The 18445-nt window shown below is 38.7% G+C and overlaps 1 protein-coding gene across 6 annotated transcripts in view; it reads right to left on the bottom strand.

Moving 5' to 3' along the window:
* KLF12 (KLF transcription factor 12) overlaps positions 1-18445 on the bottom strand; it is a 487534-nt gene that overhangs the window by 133842 nt on the left and 335247 nt on the right. For all 6 annotated transcript variants that reach the window (XM_058276583.1, XM_058276582.1, XM_058276585.1 and 3 more), the window contains one exon: positions 4224-4359. In XM_058276583.1, the coding sequence (XP_058132566.1) occupies positions 4224-4359 (136 nt within the window). The remainder of the gene's footprint in view (positions 1-4223; positions 4360-18445) is intronic.

Below are 18445 nucleotides of genomic sequence, written 5' to 3'. Positions count from 1 at the left end.
ATACCAATCAGAGCAAAACTTTACTAAGCTCCTAATATGTTGCTTACAATCAAGATCAGAGAAAGCAGATTATTCAAATATGGTTTGAGTTTAAAAGTAATGAGCATACCCCCATTCTGAAAGGACTGGCATTGGAAACTCAAGGCATATCTCCTGAGCATCCTCATCAGCATCCCTCCCCCCCTCCCCTCCCCCACATCACTCAATCTGAAATTATTATATCTAGGTCATTATTCTTTTAGTCTGAGGTTTGTTCACAGTAAAATAGAAATTCCTTGGGGGAGGGCCCTCTTTCAGATATTACTATATATTTACACTTTAGTTTGAAGAACTTGATTATTCTCACATTATTAACAAATGAAGATTAGGAATGTTTGGAATTAAAGGGTAAAAAGAGAAGGGGGAACAGAAATCACAGTCTCTGGGCAAGGAAGCCCAACTTTACCTATTTAAAAAACATTATTATTTTGCCAAGGGCCAGAGTTAATTATAATAATTTGCTTTAATCATGTGCTTTTACCTCTTTTTTTCTCTAAACACTTATTTCATAATTATGTTTATCAAGTTGTTAAGGGTAATGACCCTATTTTACCATCAGGGGTAAAAAAACAAACCAAAATAAAACAGATGGTCTATGAATTGCTGGAGGTTGGCTTTGTCAAAATTACTGAATACATGATTTCTGGCTTGAACAGAAATCTATACAATTGAAATTTTTAAAGGGTAGAGCAGTCCTGCAGCTTTGCAGGTCTCTCTGTGACCAGTTCTTCCCATTTATCTTAAGTCACTGTAGCCAAGAAGATAGATGGAAATTTAGTGAATCAATGAAATGGTTGCTATGATAAGCTCAAGCATAGTTCGGTAGCCTCACTATATCAATGCATATAAATAATTAAACGTGGCCACAGGACACTCCTCTAGCTGCCAAGCATGTTCTTTTTTACTTAAAGGCAAGTAAGTATATCTGAATAATTGGGGGTAGAGAAGCAATTTTGGCAGACAATTTCTGCATATTAAATCCTAAGGAATCATTCTGCAAAATCCAAGATTAAAAAAAAAGTCCAGTTTTCAATCCAATTAAATGCAAGAAACTAGGTTTTTAGAGAAAACACTATTTACTAGCATATTAAATAAATACACTAATGTCAATAAAGTAGGTGACCAAATTGAAAATCCAAACTATAATGGTTATTGCATGTGGCAGGACTGAGAACTTGAAGAAGAAAGGAGAAATAAGAGATTCAGTTAGAGATATTTACCTTACGGTTTGGTAACTTGTGGTCAGAGGCCCCCAGACAACAGAGCTGGCCTCCGACAACACAGACCCTCTCCAGCCTCCTCTTTGTTTTTATCCTTTCTAAACCCTTTTCACTGACACTCCACTGGTGGCAAATGAAGTAAGAGGCAAGCCTTTCGCCCCTTCTTAGACCATGTCTCCTTTTGTCTTTCATTGGAAAGACAGAAGTTTACTGGCTGCCCAGGGTTTTTAAAATGTGCTTCCACTGCGTACATAAACCTTTGGCTGCTCACTTCTCTCCCTGCAGGCCATCTTCTCAACATAACCCTCTTAGGAAGGTTCTGTGAGCGCAAAAGATAAAGAACTGGACAGCCATCTTGAAATCCTCTCATCTTTTCTAGGCCAAGGTGAAGATTTATCATTTTATTATTTAATGTATTACTTTACTGAGAGGATTATACTGGAATATTTGTCGGTTTTTTTTTTTTTTTAACCGTTTTTGAGTTAAGAGAAATCATAGTATAAAGGCAAATAGAAAAAGAGGAAAGAAAATTAATAGTGAAACTGTGATTGAAATTAAGGAGAAACTAGGATAAGGGCAGAAGGTCAAATTCATAATTATACATAAGAACTATATTTTATCCCAGAATAAGATTTTCCTCAATATATTCTTCTAGATTTTTAAATATACCTACATTTAAGAGGTCTCTCCAGAACATTTTTTTTTTTTTTTGCCTCACCTAATAGTTCTGTACTTCCCAATGCTTACACACACAAAACCCTCTCTTTAATGAGGCTTATTTAACTATTAATGGGTCCTGGAATTCTGGGGCTTCCCAGGTGACAGCTCAGCATATTCTTAACTAGTCGTTTAATGAAAACACATACATGAAGAATGAACCTGGCATTTCCCAAGATACACATGCAAATTTTTGTAATAGTAACAAAGACAGACAGAGACACATATTTACAAAACACTGTGGTTTGAAATGTGTATGCAAAGTGAATCAGAAAGGTATTTTGAAAATGAAACCTTGTTTTCTGAGGTTGTTATTGAATAACATCACATTAATATATACTATTATGTTAGAATCATATAATATTAATAGCATGTGTGTTCATATTTAAGAAGTTAATATAATCATTTGCTGTATTAAACCCCAAATAGAGTCAGCATGATTTAGATTTTAGTAATCAGTTCCAAACTTTAAAGATCAACTTGAAGAAACACATATTCAAACGTGATATATGTATTATAATGATAAAGAAAAATGTGATTCAAAAATCTATGAAACTTACTCATCTCAAAATTGAATGGTATCATCACTTAGTCTAATTTTGCAGATGAGAAACCAGAATCCTAGATCTTAAGATGTAGCCCACACTAAATTGTGACTATGGTGTAGACCAGCACAAATCAGGAGGAGGTGACACAGCATGCTGCCATCCTAAATACGACCTCAGCAACCGCTTTGGTTCACTGCCTATCCTGGCTCAAGTTAACATTGACTTTGGAGAAAATCAGCTGCCACAAACCAGTTACTTGAATAAATGAGAGAGAAAAAAATTTTTTTAAATAATTTTCAAGTAGAAGCCTATTACTGGTAATAGGTATTACATGCACTTTTAGGAAAATAACTGCTTTGGGCATTCAAAGTCCTAAACTTACATGTCTTGATGCTGTTAATTATATGACTTTGGATAAGTCTCTGATTCTCAGTGTCTTCATTTGTAAAACTGAAAAATGATATTTTCCACATTTGTATTTCCTAGTTATTATATACTTATCTACCACACTCTTACCACTACAACTCATGCTAATTCCATCAACTGAATGTCTTCGATTTGCCAACAATTCTGCAACTTGCATTTTTACATCTTGTATGTAAATCAAACCTTCACAATAGTCCTATAAGGTAAGAGTTATTTTCCTTCCTATAGATGAGGAAATATTTCATAATGGTTAACGTGCCAGAACTCAGACAGCTATTAGAGTTTGAATGTAAATTTGAAGCCAGATCTTTCTGACTCGAAGTTTTTCATTTTAGATGAATTGTATCCTGTTTCCTCTAATTTATATATATATATAAACCAACTATATATGTAAATACATATATAGGTATTAATATAACACATACTATTAATTTTACACATACATACATACACATACTCTATACCAATGTGTGTATATTTGTTTTATTTCAAGGCCTAATGCATGGAACAAAGTAGGTGCTTAATCAGTATTTGGGAAAGAGTAATTAATATATGGGAGGAAATGAAGTCCATTTTTAGCAAATCATTAATTTACATGTGCGCCAGCAATAATGGTGGCTATTTAAATCCTCTGCTTCAAGATTATGTTATTTAAAATTATTATGAAGAAAAAATATACACAGACTAGCCATAGGTTCAATTCCAGATAAACTGAGTTAGCAATGATGGAAAAGCAGACATTTTTCAATACCCAAGGGCCATAAACTGACCCCACAGTGCATAGCCCAAGGGAAAGAAAAGATCCCTTTATAAACTGCATATACTTCCTATATTTCAGGGTTCCTATATTATCTTCTGAATTTTAATTTTCAAAAAAGGTATTCTTTAATTTCCCAACAAAACAAGATAACAATACTTTCCACATTTGATTCCTCTCAGCTGCTATCTAAGAAGAATAATGATGATGATGGTAATCGGAAACTGACAGTCAAAGACATGATTTTTTTCAGAGTTAAGGGAAAAGGTGTAGGAGGGATTAGAAAAGAGTATACAGGTCTTATTTCTAAACAAAACACAGATCTTCAGCTATTGAAAGCATTTCATTCTCTCCCCTAATCTTCTCCCAAAGAGCATAAGGCTGAATGGAAAGATGCTGATGTGTGTGCCAGGTCAGAGCTAGGATGACATGTCTGGGGAACAGGAGACGCTGCTGTTTCCATTATCCATTGAACACCTTGGCAATTCTTATTTCATCCTGAAAGGTGATACTTACTCTTGTACTGCTCTGGCTATGGAAAGGGCCGTAGATCCAGTTTCATTAACGCTAGCTAAGGTCACATTTGGCAGGTCATCATCATCACTGTCATTTTTACTTTGTCTGGGAGATAGGCCTCGAGGGTCCATTTGTGCTGGGAAAAAAAGGCATATATAATGAATTAAAATTAGTGTGCAGAAAATTAACTTTGTCCTGGACCAACATCAAGCACAGAACATCTCTTCTGTGTAAATCACGCAAATGGAATTTTCTAGAAATCACCAGGAATTAGCGAAAGCCATGTATTTTATGTACTGAGTACCCACTGACATTTTTCCTTGGTTCATTTGGTTTACAAAACCTACATCAGCTCTCAAGAGTTTCAGGGTATGATTACACAATAGAAACTATAAAATTCACAATATTAGCAACTCCTGAGTGGTCAGAAGCTGATTGTGTAGCTCATGAATTACTGCTCAGCCCTCTGGCTTCTCCTCCTCCTTGTTCCTGCTGCCAGAGTTCTGGCTATTTCATTGCTCATTAGCACTTTCCTTGGATAGGAGATAGTGTGACAGAGAGGAGATATTATTTGTTTATAGCTCTCATATTAAGTTTAAAGAAGAACACGGTTTAAATGACAAAAATGAAGTTTTAGTACTTTTCATACTTCAGTGACCCACTGTCTCTCAGTTCATTACTACCGTAAGTGGAGATTTGAGCACATTTATAAAAATGACAGAAACAGTAAATTTTAAAATATCTGTTTATATGTGCTGGAAAGCGTTCTTCTTCATCCTGATTTTGCTGTTTAAAAAGGCATTTCCAGACGATTCTCCTCCCACTGCAAACGTGCCAAAGCAGAAAGCAGTCCATTGATCTGACCCCTATTGCCCACGACCATCAGATCCTTTTGAATGAGAAGATTACCATCAACGTGTATTGGTTAATACGTATTTTTAGGAATTCGATTTCATTTTCACCTCCTGCGCTCTACACCTCCTCTATAAGAACACCTTTGGGGACCACAGCCAAAGAAACTTGGAACACCAAAGTAAGCTCACATTCCAAATTAAAACTCCTGGGCTAGCTCTGCAACTGCAGTATTAAAAATACCTGGCTTCAACCCCACCTAGCTCCAATCAGTTTGCTGCTCTTTCAACCTGTCTGCATAAGATTTTCAGAGCCACCACTGCTTGCAAAAGAAAGTAAAATGCACTTAAAAACCGTGGTTATAATGATATTGGGATAGGTTTACAATTTCACCTTTTCTCTCAAATAATTTACTTGTTACTATGCACCACACATTAGGTAGAACCACATGGAAATGCTAATATTTAAGCATTGTATTACCCACAAAATGACTATTATGATCCTACCTACAGTTTACCGTATGGCTGGAAACCTGTATCGAGAGAGTTTCAACATTATTTCTAATTAAACTTGGGTAGGAAGGAACTTATATAGGTTGTACCTAGTATGTGCTAGTCTATTCTGCCCACAAATATAAACATACCAGAATGTGCCTTGCACAATAAAAGTGCTCAGTCAAAGTTGGTGGAATTAAAGAGAAAAGAACCCAAATAATAGAAATTTCTCAACTGGAGGCACTTGGAAATGTCTGGGAACATTTTTGCTTATCACAGCTGGGGTGGTGGTACTTCAAGCACATGGTAGGTCGAGGCCAAGGGTGCTACTAAATATCCTACAATACACAGGGCAGTGCCCACAACAAAGATTTCACTGGTAATAAATGTAAACAGTAATGAAATTGAAAACTTCGATCGACATATTTAAGAGCTTAGACATACAAAGGTACCATATCTTAATGATTTTCAATTACATAACAATGTTCTAATTTCAAAGTTACTAAGAAAAAATTAATTCATTTGGTGGATTATCCATCATCAAATAAAATGATTCACTTTAACACGGCTCTGCACTCACAGCTTCTTCAATTAGAACGTTTACTTCTCAAATGCCAGGCATCAGGCAGTATCATTGTTGTTTTTTAATGTTCTCTGTGTACTATACACTTGAGGGGCAAAAAAGACTATTTCCCTTTTGAACCCTAGAGAATATTCCCTATAAGAGGGATGTTGGAGAAACTCTTTGTAGAGCAAAATGACCAGTTTCACCATAACCTGGTAACAGAGCTACTGAAGCATTCGGTCACGCCAATGGCCCTGAAGAAATCATAACACTTATAACACTTAAGATTTATCAGAGAATCAGAAGCTGGCTCTGGCTTATATGAAAAGGAATGTACTGGAACGTTATTGAGCTCAAAGAATAGAAAGGAATGATGAACAACCACCACTTAAATAGCACAAGACCCAGGGAGGGTACAAGCATTTCATCCAAAAATTCATAGAGAGTTTCTTTGTGGGCTCTGCTGTTAAAGTGATTCATTTAACAACCATTCATAACTACTCAAATTCAGCCAAGAAAATGAGTATCAGACATATCTAGGCTTCCAAATCACATATTGTGTGGTGATACATATGCCTGTAAATGTCAGCAATTTAACATTTAAAGATGTTGAAACATCATGCACTAAGACCCAGTTGCCAAGATGCCAATTTAGCAAATAGTCAAAGAAAAGAGAACATTCTGGTTGTCCTATTTTGTCCAAGACAACTTGTGCTCTTACAGATAAGTAATACAACCAAAGGAAGTTTCAGGCAGTAAACCAATAAACTACCCGGCTCTGAAAGTTAAAGCCTAGTTCTATGAAACATTCCAAATAATTGGTATGAGAATTGTTACATGATCATTTAAATTATGTGTTATGTTTATATCTTAATGAAAGCTTAAAATATCTTAAATATGGTATCTTTTTTGATGTACTTTTCAGGAACATCATAATTGAGAATTTCTTTCCAATATTTTCAATAAATATTATGAAATACATCTGCTACCATCACATTGGGAAATTCTTTCTACCCATACCTTCAGCCAAGCTGGGGAAGTAATTAGAAAGGCTTTAAAAAATCTGCATTGCTGATTGGGTCAGATGATTAGCTTATCTACATACTTGCATAATTCTAATCTATTTTTATTAAACGCAGGATAGATATGTCTATCTTAGTTAACCTCCATTAGTCTTTGAGCTTCTCAGCAGCCCATTTAAAAACGGAAGGGCCTATTTTCTAGGGCCCCTATGCACAATGGAAAAGTTACCTGGGCATCTGACCAATGATACATCGACTTCCTAAGTAAGGCAGCAGCAAATGATTCATAAACATCTGAAAAGAATTCACATTTGAGATTTGTTTCTTTTGACTGAAAAAAGGGTTAGATGGCTTTAGTTCACCCAGCTCCTTGCTGGCAGAAGTGTTATTTCTCCGAGTTGGGGCTGTTCTAGAATACTGTGAACTTTATTTGTGTGACAAGATCCCTGAGAAGATGACTGTGGAACCTCATCACCTCAAGTTGAACCTATTTACTTTGACTTTCAAATTCCCACCAACAGGGGACTATTACTATGAATGTCTCTAGAGAATCATGCCTCCCCATATCCATGACCTATGTGGTTTTCTCTGACAATGACTTTGGGCTTGATGTGACCAGTGGGATGACATTAGCATAAGTGATTCAAGAAAAAGCCTGAAAAGCACTTGTACACTGGGCTTTTCTTCTCTCTTGCTGTTTTTGGAACTTGGCCACCATGTGAAGGAGTCTGGGAGAGCCTATAAGACACCTGCTGCTCAGCTGGCAGCCAAGCCCAACTGCTGGACATGTGAGTGAGCTGTTTTAAGCCAACCAACCACATTCCAGTCCCCAGGGTGACTGTGGCCACATGGGTGACCTCAGGTGGACCAGCATCAGAAATGCCCAAATAAACACATCCCAGTTTTGACCCACAGAATTGTGAGGTAAAAAAAAATGTTGCTATTAAGTTTTGGGGTAATTTGTTATACAACAATAAGATAATTATTATACCGTGTTATCTTCTCTCCTCCTTGAGACTTCCTAGCAATGATGTGGACCAACTACTGCTACAACTACAGTCAACACAACACACTCCTCCCTATTCTCCTCCCAAGAACTGCCTTTAGTCATATAAATCTCTATGAATTTAAGTGGATTATTAATAGAGAAAAAGGAAAGTAAAAGCTATTATATACAGTATCTATCATTATTAACTTTTCTATCAAAATTGTTCTAAAATATGTTTACAGATATTTTGGCTTATTGGCACCTTCCTTTGATCTATCACCATTCCTCTTTGGGCAGAGTTCTTCTATTGGAAGAGAACATGTGGCTGGGTATTACATTCAGCGGAACAAAGCTTTTTTACCCCTTCTTCCAAGCACATACTTGGTAGGAAACTCATACTGGTGGGTTGACCCAGGTAGCTGGTTACCCAATATTATATTATCATATTGTTGGCTCTCTTCAACTCATATGAGAAATTTAAACTTCATTCTCCCTCACCCCCAATTCTTGAATTCCCATATATTAATGACAGAAAGATATAGTTGCAAAAATGTCCTCACCCCCATTCCAGCCTAGGTATTGCCCCAAAAGATTAAAAGCACTTCTAATTTCCTTACAGATCAACTGGTCCATTCAGCTATTCTTAAAGGAGGTTTTCCCATAAGTCACTGAATTCAATGTGAATTCTACAAACATACACTAAAACATATAAACTGTTTCCTAACAAGAAAAATTACAGGGAAGCGGACTTGGCCCAGTAGTTAGGGCATCCGTCTAGCACATGGGAGGTCCACGGTTCAAACCCTGGGCCTCCTTGACCCGTGTGGAGCTGGCCCATGCGCAGTGCTGATGCACTCAAGGAGTGCCGTGCCACACAGGTGTCCCCCGCGTAGGGGAGCCCCACGCGCAAAGAGTACACTCCGTAAGGAGAGCCGCCCAGCGTGAAAGAAAGCTTAGGCTGCCTAGGAATGGTGCTGCATACACGGAGAGCTGACACAACAAGATGACGCAACAAAAAGAAACACAGATTCCTGTGCCGCTGACAAGAACAGAAGCAGACAAAGAAGAAACGCAGCAAATAGACACCGAGAATAGACAACAGGGGAGGGGGGGTAAGGGAGAAGGGGAGAGAAGTAAATAAATCTTTAAAAAAAAAAAAAAAAGAATAAATCACAGGAGGAGATATTGAATCCTCTTCATCTCCACCCATGGAGCTGGAGGGGAGGAGCTCCCACAAATGGAATGGATGGGAGGCCACTGGGTGGGTCAGCTGGAGCGGGCTCATGGGCTCTCATCTCCCTCTCTCAACCAGTGACAAGCTGCTTGTGACCTGTACTTGCCCTTATTTTTCATCCTGGGAAGACTGAAACGTGTCCCAGTTAGAGAAACCTGGTTTCAAGGAGATTTGCTATTTTTACTAGAAAGAAGAGAATGTGGGAATGACTGACGGATGAGGGGGAGAGGATTCATACATCACAGAGTAGAAGAGTCCTCCTCAACACAGTGTATACAGGACTGTCTCTGAAAAGAAGAATCTGAGTTTCTGAAGGGCTGAGGGTTCAGCTCTTGACTCAGAACAAGGGTATAAATTCTGGCTCCACCATTTGCTGCTCTCCAACCTTGGCAATTGATTTGGAACCACTAATCCTCCCTTTATTCCCCTACCATTGCTGCTGTGAGGAGTAAATGGGACAACATATGCAAAGCATTTTAGTACTGGCCTGGCACTCTGTAGTAACAATGGTAGTAGTAGTAGTACTCAATATTGTTGGGGAGTAAATCAAGTCACCAGCAAAAGACATGTTCAAGTCCTAACCCCAGATCTACGGATGTGAACTCATTTGTAAATTGGATCTTTGAAGATGCTATTATTCATGAACATGTGACCAAACTAAATGAGGGCAGCCTTAGTCCAATATGGCTTAAGTCTGTATATACAAAGGAAACTGGACACAAGCCAGAAGTCAGAAGAAAGCAGAAAATGAGAAATATTGCTATGTGAGTGACACAGAGATCCATGCCAAGGAACCCCAACGACTGCAGCAAACCAGTATTAGAATGCTACAGAATTGTAAGGCTTGATTTTTTAATGCCTAGCCTCTGAAACTAAGAGACAATAAATTTCTGTTGTTTAAGCCAATCCATTCTGTGGTATTTGTCATAGCAGCCCAGGCAAACTAAGACAAGTATATTTTCCCCCACAGTAAATTTAGTGCTTCCTTAACCATCCCCAACACTGTTTATTAATCTTTCACCAATGTCCTGGACTATTCAAAACAGGCAGCTTTTAATTTATTTTTTAAATGTACCTAAAATGAAGAAAACACTTCTGAGGCAGAATACATATCAGATAAAATATAAAACCATTACTTCCCTTGATCCAAACATTCATTTATACATTCAGTTAGCAAGATCATAAAGCTCCTAGAAGATAATGTAGGGAAGCACCTATGGGACCTTATGGTAGGCAATTGTTTCATGAAAACTTCACACCCAAAGCGCTAACAACAAAAGAAAAATAAGATAAATGGGACCTCTTCAAAATTAAACATTTTGTGCTTCAAAGGACTTTGTCAAGAGTGAAAAGGCAGCCTTCACAATGACAGAAAATATTTGGAAACCACATATCAGATAAGAGTCTAATATCCAATACATATAAAGAAATCCTACACTCAATAATAAAAAGACAATCCATTTTAAAAATGGGCAAGAGACTTGAACAAACACTTATCCAAAGAGGAAATATAAATGGCTAAAAAGTACATGAAAAGATGTCCAACATTAGTAGCTATTAGGGAAATGAAATCAAAGCTACAATGAGATATCATTTCATACCTACTAGACTGGCTGCTGTTCAAAAAAAAGAAAACCCAGGAGACTACAAGTGCTGGAGAAGACGTGGAGAAATAGGAACACATATTCCCTGCTGGTGGGAATGTGTGAAATGGTGCAGCCACTTCTGGAGGACAGTTTGGCGATTCTTCAGGTAGCTGAGTATAGAAATACGAAATGACCTGACAATCCCTTTACTAGGTATATACCCAGAAGAATCGAAAGCGAGAGCAAAAATAGATATTGGATTATGTTTGTAAACTGGTCTGTATCTGGGAATGATTAAATTATGATTAGGGCTCTGATTGGGCCATGTCAGTAGGGTGTTGAGTCCCCACCCCTTGGTGGGTGGCAACTTACAGATAAAAGACATGGCAAAGGACAGAGTTGAGGATTTTTAATGTTGGAGTTTGATGCTGAAGTCTTAAGCTGGAGCCCCAGGAAGAGAGGAACCCAGGAAGCCTGAACCCTGGCAGACATCAGCAGCTATCTTGCTCCAACACGTGGAAACAGACTTTGGTGAGAGAAGTAACCTATGCTTTATGGCCTGGTATCTGTAAGCTCCTACCCCAAATAAATACCCTTTATAAAAGTCAACAGGCTTCTGGTATTTTGCATCAGCACTGCTTTGGCTGACTAATACAGTGGCATTATTCATAATTGCCAAAGGACAGAAGCAACCCACATGTCCAACAACAGATAAATGAATAAACAAAATGTGGTATATACATATTTTGGAATACTACTCAACTGTAAGTAGGAATGAAGTTTTGACACATATCACGTCATTGATGAACCCTGAGGGACCTTACGTTAAATTAAATAAACCAGTCACAACAGGACAAATATTTCATGATTTCATGGATATGAACGAAGCATGGTGAGTAGACTCATGGAGGTAGGGGTTGGAAGATAGATTGCTAGAAGACAGGGGAGTAGTGATTGGTAAGCCAATGCTTAATCTGCACAGAATTTATAATTTGGTGAATGGTAAAGGTTTGGAAATGGACAGAGGTGACAGGGACACAGCAATGTGGGTGTAATTAATAGCATTGCAGTGTAAGCGTGAGCGGTGAGGGGTGGTTTTGGTCTGTTCATGAGGTTAGAAGGATATATAGAGGATAAAACAGGCAACTGTAAAATTCAGTAAATTCTAGGGGGCCTGAGGACTGTAGTTAAGAATACAAATATAAGAATGTTCTTGCACGATCTATAACACAGGTTCTCTAGTAGAGAGTACTGACAGTACACCTAAAACATACTTCCATGGGATATGAATGTGTTCTTATTGTTATGGGTATGTTTCTCAATAAAAAGAGGCCCAAACAGCAGCGAACAAAATATTAAACTTCCATCCTGGGAAAGTCCTGCTTTCCCAAATAAAATGGCAAAAATACTTGCAATATTTTGCAATTATTTTTTGTGCCTAAGAAAACAAGCCTATATGCCAAGTCCTCAATCTGAATGCTTGTATGTATGACCCTTATTCCTGTAGAGTTGAAATTTGTCTAATCACAATTAATGACTAACAGATATGTCCTGAAAACCTCCTAGTTACTCAAATGTGGCCTCACTCTAAGCCGAAGTCTGCAAATAAACTACTTTCCCCCAATGTGGTACATGATTCCTGATAATTAGCCTCCCAGGCACAAAGGAATTATTACCAAGTATTATTCAGCCATGCATTTGGGAAAAGACCTTGACCAAAAGGGAGAATTATAAAAAAGAGTTTTTATGGCTGTATTAGTCAGCGAAAGGGGTGCTGATGTAAACTACCAGAAATCCATTGGCTTTAATAAAGGGTATTTATTTGGGGAGAAATTTACAGTTAAAAGGACCTAAAGAGTTCAACTCAAGGCTAGTTCCTCACCAAAGTCTCTTGCCACGTGCTGGAGCAAGATGGCAGGCAGTATCTGTGAGGGTTCAGCCTTCCTCTTTCCTCTTAAGGCTCTGTGGTCTCAGCTCCTTCTGATCTTAGCTATAGGCTGGAGAGTTTGTTTTTTTCCCAGGCTCTGTTTTCTTCACAAGGTCAGTTGTAAACTAGAGGTGAATGGCTCAGCTCTCTTCCCTGGGCCGCAGGATCCTCTTCCATGTCTATGGAGCTCCCTCCCCCTGTGTATCTTCCTTCTCCGTCTTCTTGATTGAGTATCCATTTATATAGCCCACAAAGGGGACAGGGACTCAAACTCAGTCACCCTAATGATATGGTTGAAATCAAAGCCCTGATTTTGATTTAATCAAGTAAACATAAAGCCTTTGAACTTAACTCAATCAGAGGGTATCATGCCTAGAGCAACAGACCAGATTACGAACATAATCTCTCTTTTTGAAATTCATAAATAAATAATCTCAAACTGACACAATGGCTAAGAGATTTCAAAGTGAGTTGGGAGGTCATTCAGGAGATTACACTTATGCAGGGCTCAGAAAAATGTCGCTAACTGCCACAATAAACAAAGACTCAAACAAGAGTGCTCCTGAGGACTTCAGGGACATCTGGGCAACAGAGGTAAGGACACAGCACCATGAAATCAGCGCCCCTTCAGTAGGACATATCTGGGAATATACAATAATCTCTCTCCCCAATATATTAATAACATAGTTATACTCGTTTATGATTCCCCTAATCGTGATTCTTCTACTCCTTTTATTTGAACCTATCATTTTCAATGTACCTATTAAGTATATATTTCAGAGAGACCTAAATCTTTCAACAGTTCAAATGCAGGTCAAGCCCTGAATCCCAGTGGAGTAGCAGACAACTCCTACTGTCCAGTTCCTTGGGCTCGCTCTGGAAAACCAACAAAACGATGATGATGGGCAGGTTCCATCCCCAAAAAACTGGCAGTTTTTGCAGTTGCAGACAGGATAATTCCTTCCATCTGCCACAAGGTATCAGAGTCCCCTCTCAGCCAAGGGCTGTCAGAGCAAATCTTTTGGGATGTGAGAATGAACAATCATGGGGTGGGGAAGGGGTGTGTGTGTGTCCATGGACCAAAGTAGACTAGCTGCTGTTATTGTCATCTTGTGTTGGCAGAAGAACTTGCAACACTGATATAAAGATAGTGGCTGCCAGGGGCTCAGAAGGGGGTATAGGGAATGAATGGGTGGAGCAGAGCACAGTTGGGGCCATAAACTTACTTCTATATAACTTCAATGACAGACACATGGCATTATACATTTGTCAAGGCCCGCATATGGAACTGTACACAAAATGTAAACTGTAGACTTTAGTTAGTAGCAATGCTTCAATATTGGTTCATCAATTGTAACAAACGTACCACACAAATCTAAGAGGACAATAATAGGGGCAACTATGCATGTGGGTGCAGGGGGAGGGGTGTTATATGGGGGCTCCCTATACTTTCAGTGTAATTTTTATATAAACATAAATCTAAAACTTATCTAAAAATAAATTAAAAAAACAACAACAGATACTTGTCAGGTACCTACTAAGTACCAAGCACTCTTCTGTGTGCTGGATAGAAAGCAGTGAACAGGGAAGCAGCTGTGGCTCAATCAGTTGGGCTCCTGTCTACCACATGGGAGGCCCGGGGTTCGCGTCCTGGGGCCTCCTTGTGAAGGCAGGCTCGTCCGCAGACACCGCAGAGTGCTGCCAGGTCCGCAGACACCGCGGAGAGCTGACTCAACAAGGTGACGCAACAAAAAGGAGACAAGTAAGAACACAGAAGAGCACACAGTGAATGGACACAGAGAGCATATAGCAAGCAAGCTCCAAGAGGGGAGGGGAAATTAAATAAATACAGAAAAAAAAAGTAGAAAGCAGTGGACAATGCAGATAAAAATTTCTGCTTCTGCCCCTCTCCATGGGAAGCAGAGTGGGCATCGCCATCTCAAAATCCTCAAGATTCAGGAATGAATATAAGGGGGGAAATACAACTATGGACTAAAGTAGGATTATTATTATTCTAGTAATGGAAGAACTCAAAACGTTGACATAAAGGCAGTGGTTATGAGAGGTTCTGAGGGGAGGGAGACAGAAGAACAGGTGCAACTTGAGCATTTTGGGGACATTAGAATTGTTCTGCATGGTATTTTAATGAGAGATACAAGCTATATTATACATTTTGTCAAAACCTATAAAACTATGCTCTACAAATATAAACCATAATGTAAACTACAGATCATGGTTATAAGCAATGCTTCAGTATGTGTTCATCAATTGTAGCAAATCTACCACACTAATGAAAGATGTTGTTAATGGGGGAAAGTGTGGAGCAGGAAAGGGGAGGAGTATATGGAGATCCTCTATATTTTCACTATAACATTTGTACAATCTAAAGCTTCTTAAAAAATAAAAAAAAAGTCCTGCTTTTGCATTAGGAGGAAGACAAACAAAACAAATAAATAAGAAGAACATATACTAGGTAAGATAATGATAAGTGTCATGGGCAAAAATAAAGCCAGGAAGGTAGAGAGGGGCTGCTGAGAGGCAGGCTGACAATTTAGAGAGGGTGGCCAGGAAAGACCTCACAGAGCACATGCCATGTGAGCAAGAACTGGACAGAGCTGATGCGGGAGGTTTGCATGTTTCTGGCGGGTATGGGGGCATCCCAGGAAAAGTCCACAAAAGGTACAAAGTCCCTGAGGTTGGGAATGAGCTCAATGTAACTGAAGACCTACAGACTGCCAAAGACAGCTGGCGCTGAGACAAGGAGACAGGGAGAGGAGAGAGAGAAGAGGGCATGAGAAGGCAGGCAGGCCTTGGAAGCCAGTGTACAGATTCTGACTTCCATGATGCTGAGTGGGAAGGGAAGCCACTGGAGGCTTTGGAGTAACAGGATCTGAATGACGTCATTTGACAAGGATTGCCCTATCTGATCCTGGCGCCCAGGGGAAAATGCTCATGGGAAGCATCAAGGACATTAACATCAGTGTTCTCTGAAAAATTGTACTAGCTTTTTTTTCCCTTCAGTTCCCTCATGCTGTTTGCATATATCAACTAAAAATCAGGACTTTATTACATGCAGGGCTACGAAGCATGCCCTTCATAATATATTTGTACAACTGATGGGTCCCCATTAAATGTTACCTTTCTGGCTTATTTTTTAGGAATATCTAGGCATGTGATAAGGAAAAAAAAAAAAGACCATATAAAGAATAAGCTCAACACAAAGTATGGTGAACTCCTAGATTAGACTCTCTTACGTCCCAGTCTCTTTACTGATATTTGGACCATACCCTGTTTTCTTACTTCCTTTACCTTTATTACTGCTAAAGAGACTGCCCACCTCTGCAAAGTCATAACTCTGATGGTCTGTTAACCCAAATGAAGATTTTAAAATTCAATCAAATATGTAAATCCTGGAATGTCTGGTACTTAGTAGATAAAATATGCAATTTATTCTTTTTTTTCCCAATTCCTATATGCACACTTGGCAGTGTAATGGGTTCTGCTCCTATTATATTAAAAAATAGGGGAACAGATGTAGATCAGTGGTTGAGCACCTGCTTCCCATGTACAAGGTCCTGGGTTCAATCCCCAGTATTTCCTTAAAAAAAAAAAAAAAAAACAAAAAACCCCATAATGTTCTTAGAATGCACCAGTCCAAGGATCCTTTCTCAGATATAATGTCATTGAACTTCTCTACAAGACTACTAGTTATCCCTCTTCATTTTCGGCCCCTACACTATTGGTTTCAGAGACGGACAAAGACCTGTAGACCCTGCCATCTGTTTTTATAAATAAAATTTCATTCTTCTATGCCCATTCATTTTGTCCTTGGCTGCTTTTACACTACATTGGCAGAGTGGTGAAATTGTCACAAACATCGTATGGCTCGAGTAATTTACAAAGCTTCAACTACTATCTGGCCCGTTAGAGAGTTTCTTTGCTGACTGTTGTATATGACTAAATTCTCTTTGGTTTACCTCTCTGAGAACTAAGCTGCTACATCCTTCTTCACTTCCTCTTTCTTCATACACCTAAAAGCTAGTTTCCTCCTAGATCTCACTGTCTGCTTCTTTTTACTGCCTCTCTCTGTGGGTGAGCTTATCACTAATTTCACACAATTCCATAATTTCCATTACCGTCTCAGAGGGGATGCATACCAAATCCATCTTCCCAGCTCTTAACTCTCCCCTAAACTCCAGTCTCCTATTTCCAGCATTCTACTAAACACTACTCCACCTGCAAGTTCAAAAGTCATTCCCAACTTAAGTCCTGTTCTTCCTCCTAGTTTTTGAGTCTCTATTGATGGACGCATCATTTTCCTGGTCATCCAGGTTTAAAATTCTCCTTCATTTCATTTGCCTTCCTATTTAGCTGCTAAGTGCTATTACTTTTTCATCTATGGTTTTTTTCTGGAGCCCTTTCTTTTCTTTCCACACTGCCTCTCAATGAACTGCCTCAAAGTATTGCTATGTACATGAATCACACATAGCATTTCCCTAGAAACTGAATGCAGAACTTTCCTCAAACATCCCTTACATAAGAGCCTTGAGTTTTCCCTATCACCTACTGTGACAGTTTGATATTGTTGATGAATTCCAAAAAGAAATATTGGATTATGTTTGTAATCTGATCTGTACCTGGGCATGACTGAGTTATGATTACGGCATTGAGTCTCCACAGATAAAAGAAATGGCAAAGAACAGAATTGGGGGTTTCTGATGTTGGAGAATTGATGTTGGAGTTTGATGCTGAAGACTTTAGCTGGAGTCCCGGGAAGTAAGCTCACAGAGGAAAGAGAAGCCAGGCCCAGGGAGAAAGGAAACTTGAACCCAGAGAAAAGCAAGCCCCAGGAACACAGGAACCCAGGAAGCCTGAACCCTTGCACACATCGGCAGCCATCTTGCTCCAAACAGACTTTGGTGAGGGAAGTAACTTATGCTTTATGGCCTGGTATCTGTAAGCTCCTACCCCAAATAAATATCCTTTATAAAAACCAACCAGTTTCTGGTATTTTGCATCAGCACCCCTTTGGCTGGCTAATATAACTACCAAATAAGGTTCAACCACTTCAGCTTGACTAGAAAGCCCCCTCTACAACCACCCCACAACTCATTTGTAAACTTGTGAAACTGTTCCACATCTTATCTCCCAACTCCTTTAATTCAGCTGTGTTTGGCTGTTCCTTTCTGCCCACAATTCTGCCAAAAAAAACTTTAGCCTTCCTACAGAATGACACCTTCCTCATGAACTTTCCCTTCCTTTTCTAAATGCAGCCTCTCCTTTTTTTTTAAAAAAAAACACCCATACAACTGCATTTATATTTTAATGGGATTTTTGCACATTCCATTTTGCATTATACCTAAGCATATATTTATTGACATCCCCCAAAAACCATGTTGATTATGTTCCCCTGCACATAGTAAAATGTAATATTTACTGATAAAGATGATGGTAATAAAGGTAGGTCTCTGTTAAAATGATCCCAGCTGGCAAGAAATTCTTCAATATAATTAAAGATGTTTCACATTTTCACCTTAAAATGTGATTTACATTC

The sequence above is a fragment of the Dasypus novemcinctus genome, chromosome 15, assembly GCF_030445035.2.
Source record: "Dasypus novemcinctus isolate mDasNov1 chromosome 15, mDasNov1.1.hap2, whole genome shotgun sequence".
Taxonomy (NCBI): Eukaryota; Metazoa; Chordata; class Mammalia; order Cingulata; family Dasypodidae; genus Dasypus; species Dasypus novemcinctus.
Note: the sequence above shows the minus strand (reverse complement) of the source record. Positions and strands in the feature narration are given on the sequence as shown.